Genomic DNA, 16,077 nt, shown 5'->3' with positions numbered 1-16,077 from the left:
TAGAATCATTTAAATATTTACGAATTATGATCTCTAATACAGGATCTTTAGAATTGGAGTTTAATGAAAGATTGAATAAAGCAAATAAGACACCTGCTAGGTTAAGCAAAGTTTGGAAATCAAATCACCTGAAGTTGCATATAAAAATCAGGCTATATATCAGTTTAGCGAGATCGGTGTTAATGCATGGACATGAGTCGTGGTATGACAATGAAACAATATCCAACAGATTTTGTAGACTTGAGAACAAAGACCTCAGAAGAATATTGGGACTTAAATGGCAAGACAGGGTTAGAAATGACAAATTTGTAATAATTCCACGATAAAATTATTTAAATTGTTGCTTCAGTTATGCTCATTTGTTTTGATACTTGTGATGTTTTTGGGCTACAGTACTATAATTATTGTATAACACTCCGCTATTCTGCCTTTAAATGACACCCTAATGGACTCTGTAACTTAAACAGTAGTTACCATAACCATTTGAAGGAAATATGTTATTTTTATTAATAAAATAAATTTTTGAATATACTTACCCGATAATCATGTAGCTGTCAACTCCGTTGCCCGACAGAATTCTATGGAGGGATACGCCAGCTATCACAATACTAGAAGGGGGTGTACTTACCAGCGCCACCTGTGGCCAGGTACTCAATCATTTGTTGTTGACACCTCCTCAATTATTCCTCGGTCCACTGGTTCTCTCTGGGGAGGAAAGGGAGGGTCGATTAAATCATGATTATCGGGTAAGTATATTCAAAAATTTATTTTATTAATAAAAATAACATTTTTCAATATTAAACTTACCCGATAATCATGTAGCTGATTCACACCCAGGGAGGTGGGTGAAAACCAGTGTACATGATTAAAGGATAGCTAAGTATCCCAAATTTCATATAACAGTTATCTCAAATAACAATGAAATAATAAGTACCTGGTAAGGAAGTCGAATAGAACCGTTACTCTGCCTTTTATTTAAAGTTCGTCTTCCTTACTGAGCGCAGCGTTCCTCTTGGAGGCTGAATCAACCCAAAGGTGCCAAAGTACAAGGGGTTGCAACCCTACTAAAGGACCTCTACCAAACCTTTAACCCAGGCGCTTCTCAAGAATGAATAGACCACCCGCCAAATCCAAGGATGCGGAAGGCTTCTTAGCCTACCGTAACAACCATAAAAACAACAATAAAAGTATTCAAGAGAAAGGTTAAAAAGGTTATGGGATTATGGGAATGTAGTGGCTGAGCCCTCACCTACTACTGCACTCGCTGCTACGAATGGTCCCAGGGTGTAGCAGTTCTCGTAAAGAGACTGGACATCTTTCAGATAAAATGATGCAAACACTGACTTGCTCCTCCAATAGGTTGCATCCATAATGCTCTGCAGAGAACGGTTTTTATTAAAGGCCAACGAAGTAGCTACAGCTCTTACTTCGTGGGTCCTTACCTTCAGCAATGCAAGGTCTTCCTCCTTTAAGTGAGAATGTGCTTCTCTGATCAGAAGCCTTATATAGTACGAAAGCCCATTCTTGGACATGGGTCTCGAGGGTTTCTTGATGGCACACCATAAGGCTTCTGACTGTCCTCGAATAGGTTTAGACCTCTTCAGATAATATTTGAGAGCTCTGACAGGGCAAAGAACTCTCTCAAGTTCGTTACCTACCATGTTGGAGAGGCTAGGTATTTCGAACGATCTAGGCCAAGGACGTGAAGGAAGCTCGTTCTTTGCTAGGAATCCAAGCTGAAAAGAACATGTTGCAGATTCGGTTGTGAAACCAATGTTCTTGCTGAAGGCATGAACCTCACTGACTCTCTTAGCTGTTGCAAGGCAAACGAGAAAGGCAGTCTTGAGGGTAAGATCCTTGAAGGAAGCTGACTGGAGAGGTTCGAACCTAGATGTCATAAGGAACCTTAAGACTACGTCTAGATTCCAGCCTGAAGTGGAAAGACGACGTTCTTTAGACGTTTCAAAAGACTTGAGAATGTCTTGAAGGTCCTTGTTGGAAGACAGGTCCAAACCCCTGTGGCGGAGAACTGAGGCCAACATGCTCCTATACCCTTTAATCGTAGGTGTTGAAAGGGATCTCTCATTCCTAAGATGAAGAAGGAAGTCAGCTATTTGGATCACAGAGGTATTGGTAGAGGATATTGAATTGGCTCTACACCAGCTTCGGAAGACCTCCCACTTAGACTGGTACTCTACGAGTGGAAATTCTTCTAGCTCTGGCAATCGCACTGGCTGCCTCCTTCGAAAAGCCTCTAGCTCTAGCGAATCTTTCGACAGTCTGAAGGCAGTCAGTCGAAGAGCGTGGAGGTTTGGGTGCAACCTGTCTACGTGTGGTTGACGTAGAAGGTCCACTCTTAGAGGTAGAGTCCTGGGGAAGTCGACTAGCCATTGAAGTACCTCTGTGTACCATTCTCTTGCAGGCCAAAGGGGAGCAACCAGCGTCAGCCGTGTCCCTTCGTGCGAGACGAATTTCTGCAGAACTTTGTTTATTATCTTGAACGGAGGGAATGCGTACAGGTCGAGATGGGACCAGTTCAGAAGAAAAGCATCCACATGAACCGCTGCAGGGTCTGGAACAGGGGAACAATAAAGCGGAAGTCTCTTGGTGATGGAGGTGGCAAACAGATCTATGGTAGGTTGACCCCACAAGGTCCAAAGTCTGTTGCACACACTCTTGTGGAGGGTCCATTCCGTGGGAATGACCTGATTCCTTCTGCTGAGGCGATCCGCTGAAACATTCATATCGCCCTGGATGAACCTCGTGACCAGAGTGAGGTTTAGACCTCTTGACCAAATGAGGAGGTCCCTTGCGATCTCGTAAAGGCTCCTCGAATGGGTCCCTCCTTGCTTGGAGATGTAAGCCAAGGCTGTGGTGTTGTCTGAATTCACCTCCACCACTTTGCCTAGCAGGAGGGACTTGAAGTTCAACAGGGCAAGATGAACTGCTAACAGTTCCTTGCAATTGATGTGGAGTAATCCTTGTTCCTTGTTCCATACTCCTGAGCATTCCCGTCCGTCCAAGGTCGCACCCCAGCCCGAGTCCGATGCATCCGAGAAGAGATGAAGATGGGGGGTCTGGATGGCCAATGATAGACCCTCCTTGAGAAGGAGATTGTGCTTCCACCACAGGAGAGTGGTCTTCATCTCTTGGTTGATAGGGATAGAGACTGCTTCTAGAGTCGAGCCCTTGTCCCAATGAGCCGCAAGATGGAATTGAAGAGGGCGGAGGTGGAGTCTCCCTAGCTCGACAAACAGGGCCAGTGATGAGAGGGTCCCTGTGAGACTCATCCACTGTCTCACTGAGCAATTGCTCCTCTTCAGCATGCTCATGATGCACTCTAGGGCTTGGTTTATCCTGGGGGCCGATGGAAAAGCCCGAAAATCCCGACTCTGAATCTCCATTCCCAGGTACACAATGGATTGGGAGGGAATGAGTTGAGATTTCTCTATATTGACTAATAGACCTAGGTCTCTGATTAGATCTAAAGTCCAAGAGAGGTTCTCCAGACAACGACGACTCGAGGAGGCTCTCAACAGCCAGTCGTCTAGGTAGAGGGAGGCTCTGATGTTCGATAAGTGCAGGAATTTCGCTACATTCCTCATCAGATGAGTAAAGACCATAGGAGCTGTGCTTAGGCCAAAACACAGGGCTTGGAACTGATAGACAACCTTTCCGAAAACGAATCTCAGGAAAGGTTGGGAGTCTGGATGAATGGGAACGTGAAAGTATGCATCTTTCAAGTCCAACGAGACCATCCAGTCCTCCTGTCTGACCGCTGCTAAGACCGACTTGGTCGTCTCCATTGTGAACGTCTGCTTGGTGACATACTCGTTGAGAGAGCTGACGTCCAGCACCGGTCTCCAACCTCCTGTCTTCTTGGCCACAAGAAAGAGACGGTTGTAGAAGCCCGGGGATTGATGGTCCCGGACTATAACCACTGCCTTCTTCTGCACAAGTAGCGACACCTCCTGTTGCAATGCTAGCCTCTTGTCCTCTTCTTTGTAGTTGGGAGAGAGGTTGATGGGCGATGTGGTCAGAGGCGGTTTGAGGCAGAATGGAATCCTGTAACCGTTCCTCAGCCAACTGACAGACTGTGCGTCTGCACCTCTCTTCTCCCAGGCTCGCCAGAAGATCTTGAGTCTGGCTCCTACTGTTGTCTGGAGAATCTGAGAGTCAGTTCTTTCCCTTAGATGTCCTGGGTCCTTTCCGAGACTTGCTCCTGTGAGAGTCTGGACGGGAGCTACCTCGGCTGGGGGCTCTACCACGAAAGGGCGGTATGAACCTCGTAGCCGGGGTATCAGCCACTGGGGAGCGATAAGTCTTGGGGACAGAGGTGGTAACCTTAGACTTACGAGCCGATGAGGCTACAAGATCGTGCGTGTCCTTCTGTATCAGGGCAGCCGACAAGTCCTTAACTAGCTCCTCGGGAAAGAGGAACTTTGAGAGTGGAGCAAAAAGGAGTTGTGACCGTTGGCACGGTGTAATGCTGGCGGAGAGGAAGGTACACAGTTGTTCCCTTTTCTTCAACACCCCTGATACAAATAACGACGCTAGCTCACCCGATCCATCTCTGATGGCCTTATCCATGCAGGACATAATAAGCATGGCAGAATCTTTGTCCGCAGGAGAGGTTTTCTTGCTGAGGGCTCCCAGGCACCAGTCGAGAAAGTTGAACATTTCGAAAGCTCTGAACAACCCTTTGAGAAGATGATCCAGGTCCGAGAAGGTCCAACAAACCTTCGAGCGTCTCATCGCAGTCCTCCTAGGCGAGTCCACCAGACTTGAGAAGTCAGCCTGGGCAGAGGCAGGTACTCCCAAGCCTGGTGCTTCCCCTGTGGCATACCAAACGCAACCTTTAGAAGCGAGCTTCGTTGGAGGGAACATGAAGGAAGTCTTGCCAAGGTGTTGTTTAGACTGAAGCCACTCCCCTAAGATCCTTAAAGCCCTCTTGGAGGATCTAGCTAGGACAAGCTTAGTATAGTTGGACTTAGCTTGTTGAACTCCCAGCGAAAACTCAGATGGAGGAGAGCGGGGAATAGCAGAGACGAAGTGGTCTGGGTAAATCTCCCTGAGTAGAGCCAAGACCTTTCTAAAATCAATAGACAATGGAGAAAGCTTAGACTCCTCCACGTCTGATGAGGGATCAAGGTGTGCCTCCTCATCATCCGACACTTCATCAGCAGAGGGTAGCGAAGCGATAGGACCAGAATGCTGAACCGCAGAGTCAGAACGGGTAGGAACAATAACAGAGGTTTCCTCATCTTGAGGGAAAACCTGAGGCTCAGACTGCATAGGCTGAACAACAGACGAAGCAGAAGGCAGGCGCATGGGTGAAGGAGGTTGACTCCTAGCAAGAGTTGAACCCAAGGATTGCACAAGCTGAGCGGAGGACGGAGGTGGAGTAGTCCGTTCCTGTTCCTGTGAGATGAGTGGAGCATGAACAGGTTGAGGTTGCGCAGAACAAGGTAAAGTTCTCGCAAGCTGAGGCTCCTGAGGCGCAAGTCCAGGGTGTAGAGGAGCTTGCTTAGTGGGTTGAGCTCGCTGCAGCGATGGATGAGCAGACAGACTCACGGAGGGGAGAGGTTGTTGTACCCCAACCGAGAGTTGCACCACTGGTGGAGCAGCAAGGGGAGGAGGAGGAAGAGTGGAATAACTCTCTTGATCCCAAAGCAAGGGTTGCCTTAAAGAAGGCTGAGGCTGAACAACACTGGGAACAGCAAACTCCGAAAGTGGCTCAACATCGTACGCCTGGCAGATGGTGCTGCGACCAGGCGGAGCAGGTGCAGGCTGGGCGAGCACAGGCGGAGCGAGAACAGGTGGAGGGAGTGTAGGCGGAGGAGGAGGTGCAACACTATCAGCCCGACACTCACGCATCAAGTCCGAAAGCTGAGCTTGCATGGACTGAAGCAGGGTCCACTTGGGGTCGGCAGAAACGATAACAGACTGAGGTAAAGTCACAGTCGGGCTCTGTAAAGGCAGAACCTTACTCCTCTTGGGCGGAGTACAGTCGACCGATGACTGAGGCGAGTCGGAGCTGAGCCAATGACTACAACCTGGCTGAGCACTCGCTGACTGAACTCTACGTTTAAGCGGTCTCGAGACCTGAGACCAACGTTTCTTCCCTGCATGTTGATCAGCGGACGAGAAGACGGGCTCAATCGTCTGCAGGTGGGAGTGACGGTCTAAGGAAGACACGCCCGCAACCACCGAGGATAATTCTGTGCGCCTAACAAGGCCTGTCGAACCCTTAAGCCCTTCGACATTGCTTCTCCCCTGGGCATGGGAGCTTGCAAGAGGTCCCGGACTGGGAGGACGACTGGCTCGCACAGAAAAATCCTCACGCACCACACTGGCACCACTAGCACTTGGCACTGCACAGACACTAGCACTCGTCACAGCACTGGCACTATTTCCACCCACTGCACTCTTGACCTTCAGTTCTTTAACCTCGGCCATCAGAGACTTATGGTCACTTACCACTGATTCTACTTTATCTCCTAAAGCCTGAATAGCACGCAAAACAGTTGACATATCAGGCGGAGGGCACACAGTAAGTTCGGGGGTAGCCACTACAGGGGTAGGAAAAGGTAGGGGATCATGAGGTGAGGAAAACATAGAAGAGTGAGAAGAACTTCTCCTAACTCTACCTCTCTCTAACTTAGATGAATATTTTAAAAGACGGACAAAATCCAATTCCGAAAGTCCGGCGCACTCCTCACATCGATTTTCTAATAGACAGGGCCTGTCCCTACAGTCAGAACAAGCGGTGTGAGGATCTACCGAGGCCTTCGGAATACGCCTATTGCAAGACCTACATCGTCTATGGGAGGGAGCTTGCGAAACGTCAGACATCTTGTTTCAAAGAGTTAGCCAAAGGGTGATCCAAAAACAAGCAAAAATTCATAAACCGTTAATCAGTATTTATATAAAAGCTATCTAGCTAATATAAAAAAGATTCCAGTAATGCGACAGCCGTTAATCTAAGAGAATACTTCACCAAATTCCATGAATAAACTCGAAGACCATAAGCGTATCCCAGAACGTCTAGCCGGAAGCACGACAGAGGAATAATTGAGGAGGTGTCAACAACAAATGATTGAGTACCTGGCCACAGGTGGCGCTGGTAAGTACACCCCCTTCTAGTATTGTGATAGCTGGCGTATCCCTCCATAGAATTCTGTCGGGCAACGGAGTTGACAGCTACATGATTATCGGGTAAGTTTAATATTGAAAAAACCTGTTTACAAATTCAGATTTGACGAACATGAACTATATGCAATATATAAAACTACACATCATTATAAGGAAATTCATTTGGCTAATGGCATACTTAAATTTAATCTCCTTTCTTCATAGTTTTTGCATTCATCTGAATTTAGTGAGAACATTCAGGCATACCATATTTTTTTCCTATGCCCTCCTCTAGTTTTTAAACATTTGTCTATACATTTAAGAATATTTATGATTGTAAAATATACTTTTCATAAACACACGCACACACAAAAACTCATATACAAGACCAAAATAAGCTCTCTAGCATAGAAACGTCCTACAGCACTTACAAAAAACTTTTGTTAAGATTTTTTGCTACCCAATAGGGCTTGGCACTCAAGGGTGAGAAATTTAGAATACTGCTTGGTGTCAAGAGGGTTAACTACCTCATTAACGACGTCAACGGCCATTCCAGCTCGGCTAAAGACATTTCCCAATTTCAAAGGAAGATAAGTTCTTATACATGTAGGAACACATAACACATAAAAGTATGACTAGATGAAAAGTAAATTTTAGATTTATGACAATTGTCAATTTAAAAGATTAGAAAAGGTTAAGAAAGTCTAATAACTCTTCTATCAAATAAAAATATATGACTAAGTACCGAGTTACAAAAAGCAAGAAATCATAAAACCAGAAAAATTACAAATCCCATACTCACCTGATCTCTCAACTTAATTGCTGTTCTATAAAAAATGGTTTCCTTTGCATTGTAAGTCAAGCAGTTATCAATCATCAACTCAAAGTCACTACTAAACTGATCCACGTTTTGATATTGATGTGCCTGAGCTTTTTGGCGCATTGTTGACAAGTCCATGGGATGCTTTACCACATCTAGATAATCCAACACCTGAAAAGAAGACAAAATAAAATAATTTTAACAACAAAACTATATCTTAGAAAAGTATTACAAATCATAAGTACAATACTGTACTTTACTTTCAAACAAAGGATACACTGCATATACATATCTACCCAAGCACATCAACTAAAATTAAATCTAGAGTATGGGACAACAAAGTTGTTAAGCTGAAGTCCACAGTAAAATGCAAAGGTAATGAATAGAATTTAAAAAAAAAGTATAAAAGATTATCACATCATCACGATTTTCATTATGTAAATAGAGAAGTACCGGGAGATAATAGTGCAGAATACAAATATGAATATTGACTCCATGGACTGCCTAAGCCCTCGTAATGAGTACAAAAGTACACCCGGATGATTGTCATTTTCTTTTATTTTAATATAGATTGAGGAGCCTAGGATAAATTCATGACCACAAAATGGGGTAATTTTACATTAAAGTCTTGTAGAGAAACCAAAAAAGACTGCATTCCTTCTAAATTAGTATACTATACCTCATCAAAATCAACTGGCTCAGCAAATATCATTTGTTGATCTTTCTCTTGTATCAAATCAATAGTCTGCAGCAGCAAATGAACAAAAGGTGCCAGTTGAACCTTCACTTCTTCAGATCTCCTGAAATAGAGCATAGGGAACTTATAAAATTACTAATAACATATAAGATTTTAACAAAAGCTATTATTAAGACCACTTTGTTTCTCTGCACTTTTGATATGTTTTCTAATCTGATATGGATCAGATGCATGAATTGTCAGAAGGTATAAAAGAATTTTCCAAATCACTAATCAGATAATTATAAGAACATTACCAAGGATTATTCCTTGTGGGAGGTCTGATATCACTTGGCCTACATTTGCATAGATCTCACTTATATGAAGACAGAAGTCTGCTAGTAATTTTTTTTTTCAAATAAATTATTCAATTATACTGACCTGGCTTATTACTTAATTTAATTCAAGTCTCTTTATACGAATATAGAGGCCAATTTACCAAATTATTCTTTACAAAACTATAATGAATGCATGTTAGCTTTAATGGTTCACCTATATATCAAGGCACTTCCCCAAATTTTGGGAAGTAGCCGACATCAAACAAATGAAAAAAACGGGACCTTTCCTCTCTATACTCCTTCCAGTCAGGTATCAAATTATAAATCAATGTAAAATTATACAAATGCACCAATTTACAACCAAGAGATGTGAATACCAGATACAATACTGTATACCTTGCGAAGTATAATACAGGCAATACTGAAGGGTTTTACCATTTATTTGACCTTTGTTTAACTGTCCTTAATTTCCTTCTTCAATCCTGGCTAGCAGTTCAATTCATCAAGCACCAATTTCCACCTATCAATTCAATAAAAATTCTTCAAACCAATTATCTTGTTTAAACAGCATATTTGACTAAGTGGTCTTGCTATAATTTAACTAAAGGAAGTAGTAGTAAAGTGTATTTATGAAATATGATTATGATTCAATCAAATCTACATTACAGTGAACCCTCGCTACTTCGCGGTTCGACCATCGCGGATTCACCACTTCGCGGATGTTTTCCATAACCCATATATATACAGTAATATATATATATATATGTATGCATGTATTTATGTATATATGTAGGTATGTATATGTGTATACATATAAATATATATATATACACACACACACATATATATATATATATATATACATATATACATATATATATATATATATATATATATATATATATATATATATATATATATATATATATATATATATATATGTATCTCTAAAGTAGGAAGATGTGATGTAGTTCTATGGGAAAAGTATGGGAAATATGTCTGGGTAATAAGCAAAGCTCTACCTCCAGTTTGTTTCTTCATTATGATCAGAGATAAATGTAAACAAAACATTGGTTGCCATTTTTTATCGTGCTTTTTAGCGTGTTTAGGAAATGCATGATATAAAATCACCTTTAATATTTGTGCCTGTTTTAGTTTAGGGTACTGTAGTACATGCATTAAGTGTTCTGTACATTAAAGGGTAGTTTGTTAACAGAACTACGTACAAGGGAAGGTTTTAAAAGTCTGAATATACATGTTGAATAAATAGATAAATATGGTGTCACTACTTCGCGGATTTTCACCTATTGCGGCCGCGACTGGAACCTATCTACCGCGATAAACGAGGGTTCACTGTATACATGCAGAAAGTAAAACCTATAGTTGACCCTTCAAATAACAGACTAATAAAGGGAAGGGGTGTCTGTTATCGCCGATAGTCCATTACATCCAAAATATGGTTCCCGAAGCATAAAGTCAGGCAAAACCAAACCAAATTGTATGGGCACTTGTCTCGTATATATGCCCAGCATCTGGGGTAACATCAATATAAGCATCTGAGGTTAACAACCTTTTGTTTTTGCATCACTGGATGACATAATTAAAGAATGTAAATCACATGAAACTCACAAAAATTAAGTAATACTATTAGGGAATGTAAATTAAATGAAACTCCTGAAAACCATTACTTCAATCATGGGAAAAAGCAAAACAAACTGAATATCAAAATCATTAACATTATTATATAGTACTGGAAAACAATAGCAAGTAATATAGGAACTACTACTACTTTCCCTATCAAAATCCCACAATATTGTAAATAAAATATACAAGAATACTATACAATATTTGTAAATGAGCAAGTTAATCAAATGTAAACACCGTATATTATGTGTATAAGATGACCTTGACATCAGACGAGGTAAAAAATGAAGTCGTCAAATCTAATTTAGTTCATCCCATAACTGTAGTTTAAACAACTGCTAAATTACAAAACCATGTGTGTATAGGTTAGAGTTTACTTATATAAAGAAGTTATAACAAATTTTGTGTTAATTTCCGTACCTGTAGAAATTATAAATAAATTAAAGAAAGCAGATTGTATATCATGTTTTTCCTACAAATGACACCCAATAGGGTAACCATTTTGTTTGTTTATGTTTCATAACCAATCACAGCAAATGAACGAACGAATTAACACACCCAAGTGATAACTAACGATACCGTGACTTTTAGTAAATTGTATGAAAACTGTGTCATATATTATAAAAAGGTTTAAATAGCTTTGCAAATTACATTAAGAATACTTTTTATTTATATGTGCATGCATCCTTGATAGCATTAGCTTGAATCAGCTGACTACATCAACATTTATTCTGCTGAGTTCGTATATGTAATTTCCAAACTTATTCATGACCTCTTAAAATAAATATTGCACAAATACCAATATGTTATATAGTACCAAAGTTTACACACAGTTTACTAAAAGCTATTAGTTTCATTAGTTATCAATTGGATGTGTAAATGTGTTCATAATGTTTGGCGATGAAAGTAGCAAAGAAATGGTTTTATCTTTGGCTGTTGTATGTAGAAAAAGACATGATATAGCAATGGCTTTAATTAGTTTATCTGGATTTTCTAGGTCTACAGGGAAAAATTATTTTCAATAACATCATCTTTACATACATTAAGAATACTATGTTATTTATATGTTTGCATATCCTCATGAATGGTAGCTTGAAATCAGCTGATGACGTGTGTGTTTATGTTCTCAGATGGCCTCGCATATATAAAAGTCAATTTCATTGATAAAGAATTATTCCTCGAATAGCCTATTTATTATGAAGGTATCCCAACAATAAAGTAAAAATTGTTTTATTATAATTATGTAAATAAGTATACAGTAACTAGAAGGAAGTATCTCATAAATACGTAGCCTACTTTATCTTACAATGACCTTTGCCAAACAAACACTACTCTGGTTATCTAGATTTGGTTCTTATATCCATCCGCCACAGAGGGACCCCACTAGGGAAAACGGAGATAGGGGAAACTACACAAAATTCTGGTCGGTTGGGAGGAGAATCCCAGATACTCCTAAGAAAGTAGTTCGAGGTAAGTACTCCGTGTTGGAACAAATATAAATTACTGGAATAAAAGAAGTAATTTTGAGCATGAATTACAACCCAATTTAATAAGTCCTATGTCACATACTAGTATAAACTACAAAAGGATTATATACAGTACATGCTTGCTTACATTACAATATTTAGTTTGTTTATAAGGTCAGGTGATTTATGTCAGCTACAGGTAAATGTGGTGGTAATGTAAACCAGCACAACATAAATAAAAAAGGGGAATTCTTGATGTTTTGTACAAAGATAAAGTCTGTTTTTGAAGTGATGTAAATGTATTAAAGCAACTCATCCATTAGGTAATCTGTGTTATGAAAAAGAAATTTATGCTATATTTGCTAGTGCCTCTTCAACAGCAAAAGTTAAGTATGTAGCAAGATCAACTGTTTAGCGAAGATAAAAAATTTAAAAGCCTTTTTTAAAAAAAAAATGATCGGCAGACATTTTATGTTGGATAGCAATGCATTGCATCAGAAGATCTATGCTTATACAGACTATGATAAGCTCATAACCGTATGTGGCCCAAACACAAAAAAATATGAGATGAATAACAAATTTATTGGAAATAACAGTTGACTACCAATAAATAAATTTTTCATTGAGATTATAAGCAAAATATAGACAAGGAATTGGTCACAAATCCAGCAAACAAACATAATTAAAAAGATAGGGACACAAGTAAATTTCTCAAAGCATGTCATACAGTAAGAAAAGAAATTTTATATTTCATTGACCATGAAGTAAACAAAAGCCACCTTACAACAATATAATGAAGTGCTAAAATTTTATTTTAATAATTAAGTTTATTATTTCTAACTGATATCCATATGGCATATTCTCCAGAAGCTTGATTTAGAGACTTTTACCACAAAAATTTCTCAAAACTTTTCCAATTTTCTTTCCTTTCAAAAGATACCAGCATCTAGGTAAGCACTGAAACAATCTAGTGGTTAATGATAGGGAGCGCCATCACTTGCAATATTCCCTAATCCTTGATAACACAAGTCTGCGGTAAGGAGGGTGGGTATGTACATGATCATCAGGTGAGTATAGAAATATTTAAAATTTCATTACAAAAATTCCAAATATTTGTATGAACCTTCCCTGATGTTCATATATCTGATTCTCACTCTCTAATGGAAGTGAGACACCATGCAGGAGAGAGATAGGTCAACAAGAAAATTTAAATGTAAAAATTAACCAAATTTCTAGATACAAATGGTTTAGATTAAATGGATGCCATCTCAAAATACATTTTGAAATATAGGACTCCAGATTGTTTTTCTAACAATATTTGATTTAGCAAAAAAAAAATTAATTTGAGTTAATTGAACTCATGCTAAAAGACCACAGCACCAACAGCCACTATAGGACCTAGAGACCAATTATCTTGATAAGAAATCCAAGATTCTTCAAGATGTCCACCAAACACCAAACAGATACAATATGCAACAAATTATTTCTAAAGAAACATTTCTGCAAAAAATAAGAGATTTAGATTAACTCCTAATACCTATAATCTTCATCTTCAAGGCTTTTATCAGATTTAGATCTAATTCTTGGTGATTCTCTGTGACCAAACCTTGTAACTAGAAATGAAACGACCTCTTTTTGGATAGAAAGAATTGGAATTCTGATCCCACATAGCAAATTAGGGACACTACCTGTAATATCCAGTTTGTTCAAAATCTACAGAACATTTCTTACCAGACAAAGACAACTATTTTCAGATGAAATAAATACAACCATCTCTAATGGGGAGAAGTGAAACAATTGCAAGACTCTTAGCATTTAAAATATTCAGCTCTGAATGAAGGGAAAAAAAAACTTACACTCCCAAAGTCCACCTTATAAGTGTGTGCTTGCAATTTATTATACATTTAGCTGTTAAAATTATAAGGGAAAAGTTTTTTAAAGACTTAACAGTTGAACCTTCTAAATATGTAAAAGTACATCTGAATTCTAAAAAAAGGCCCGATTACTGGAGGCCTTTTAATGCAGGCAGGTTTAAAGGGACTGTCCGCTATGTCCTCCATTTTTTTCTTATAATTCAAAATATACTTCTATATATGCTTTAGACATATATAATACCTTCATTATATAGAAATTTCAAGACATTTGATCAAAAAAATTTTGATTTACTGTATTAGCAAAAATCATGATTTAAAAAAATGTTTTTAGGTACATTTTTCTCCACTGATATGACACCAATTGTATTGAAAATCATACCATCAAAACTTCTTTATAAATCGAATAATTGCGACTTTTTTAATGAACTTTTTCTTAATTTTCTTCGTCTATACGTAAAAAAATCATGAAAAGAGAAAAAGGAATATCAAAATTTTATTACAAAAAATTGTGGGATATTTATTCCTCTTTTCAATTATATCTCTCTCTAAAATCAAACAATAAATAAGTGAGAAAAATGTACCTAAGTGTGAATAAGTATGTTTTTGAGTTATGAGCTCCCAAAGATTTGCTATGTATTTTCACTTAAAAAAAAAAAAAAAAAATAACATTACTTTGTACTTTTATTATTTATTCCTACATGAAGGCTTCCAAAACGAGGTATTTAAACCCTAAGATACTATTACGCTTGGTGTATGGGTGTCATGAGTTGCCAGCGGCCTCTCATTGTTGCTAGAATGTTCCAGCTTTGTACTCTTTTTCACGTTTGCCTCTCTTTTTGGTTCTTATTTGTTGCTCTCTGCTTACTTTTTGTTCTTTCTTTGAACTTGGGTAACACTGCCCTTGCTATAAAGTTCATGAGGACGTTCTGAAAACAATGTACAGTACATACGAACTGCAAGTAAACAAACACATATGCAACGTAACTACTATACGTCTTTGGAAACAGGCTGTTCTTCTCGTAGATCGTAGTACGCGTTTGCTCCATCACACACTAACTCAATACCGCCAGACACAGGAACGTAGCGGAAAAAGAAAGAGAACACAAGGAAAGCACAAGGGAACGCAAGTTAAAAGCGCGAAGCACAAGGGAGAGCACAACGGGCCACGTGGACACACACGCGGTACACAACACAAAGGGTCGCACTGAGATACGAGGAGCGTCGAGATGATATCACGACGCGACCAGAGAACTTACTGAAGGTCGCGACCTAAGCTCACATGTGGCCTGCCTCGGCATTGCCTTCAGGGCACGTATCCTTCCGCCTAGGCCTACCATCACAGAAAACGGGAGTAGCGTAAACTACATACACAAAACTCTGGTCGGTTGAGAGGAGGTTCCAGGTAACTCCTATGAAAGTAGTTCGAGGTAAGTTCCTGTGTTGGAACAATTGCTATTTAAATGCAAGAATAAACATGCAAAGACGATTCTGTTAAAACTCAGTCATACAGAAGACGCAGTAAAGATGACGTCATCGTTGAAAGACCACTTAATCTTCATAATTTGTAAAAATAATTGGCTGAAACTTCTGGAGAGCATGTACGATAAGTTTCTGCATACATAAAAACAATAAAACGATTTTTGATTTTTTAAAGTTATGTCAAACACAATAGTGGATGGTCCCCTTAAAGACATCCTTTATAATGCCTGAAAAGTAAAGTTCTAATCCCAGATGCATTTACCTTCTATGCTAAGGGATACAAAACACCTTCAATATGCTTTGTAAAGAATATCGAGTATTCCCAGGCAGTCATCCATCCCACCCAATGTTGTAAAGCTTCGCCGATCTGACGTGGAACGGTATGTTCAACGTAGTAGGGTCTTTGCTCAGTTAAGTTGCAAACATGAATATGTACGGACTACCCAACCATTTCAAAATTTCTAAACAAACTGACAAAAGTAGTGACAATCAGCTTGGAACCATTAGACTTTCTGCTTAGCTGAACTTTATGTTTACACTAACAGCTTTAATTTGATTATGCAAAGTACTTCCTAGAAGGGAACCTAGCGGCCTACACACTCCTCATAAGATTCATAAAGAAAATTTTTCCCCACATGAGACAGAG

The 16,077-nt window shown here is 39.4% G+C and overlaps 2 protein-coding genes across 7 annotated transcripts in view; both read right to left on the bottom strand.

Annotated features, from left to right (window-relative positions):
* Taf5 (TATA-box binding protein associated factor 5) overlaps positions 1 to 16,077 on the bottom strand; it is a 570,605-nt gene that overhangs the window by 93,355 nt on the left and 461,173 nt on the right. The gene's annotated exons all lie outside the window — the stretch shown is intronic.
* The window catches only part of LOC137634494 (peregrin-like), a 160,914-nt gene that overhangs the window by 13,129 nt on the left and 131,708 nt on the right, over positions 1 to 16,077 (bottom strand). For all 6 annotated transcript variants that reach the window (XM_068366918.1, XM_068366915.1, XM_068366920.1 and 3 more), the window contains 2 exons: positions 8,634 to 8,754; positions 7,937 to 8,125 (listed from right to left, as the gene is read on the bottom strand). In XM_068366918.1, the coding sequence (XP_068223019.1) occupies positions 7,937 to 8,125; positions 8,634 to 8,754 (310 nt within the window). The remainder of the gene's footprint in view (positions 1 to 7,936; positions 8,126 to 8,633; positions 8,755 to 16,077) is intronic.

This window comes from Palaemon carinicauda, chromosome 44 (assembly GCF_036898095.1).
Source record: "Palaemon carinicauda isolate YSFRI2023 chromosome 44, ASM3689809v2, whole genome shotgun sequence".
Taxonomy (NCBI): domain Eukaryota; kingdom Metazoa; phylum Arthropoda; class Malacostraca; order Decapoda; family Palaemonidae; genus Palaemon; species Palaemon carinicauda.
The sequence above is the reverse complement of the archived record's forward strand: the minus strand, read 5'-3'. Positions and strand labels throughout refer to the sequence as shown.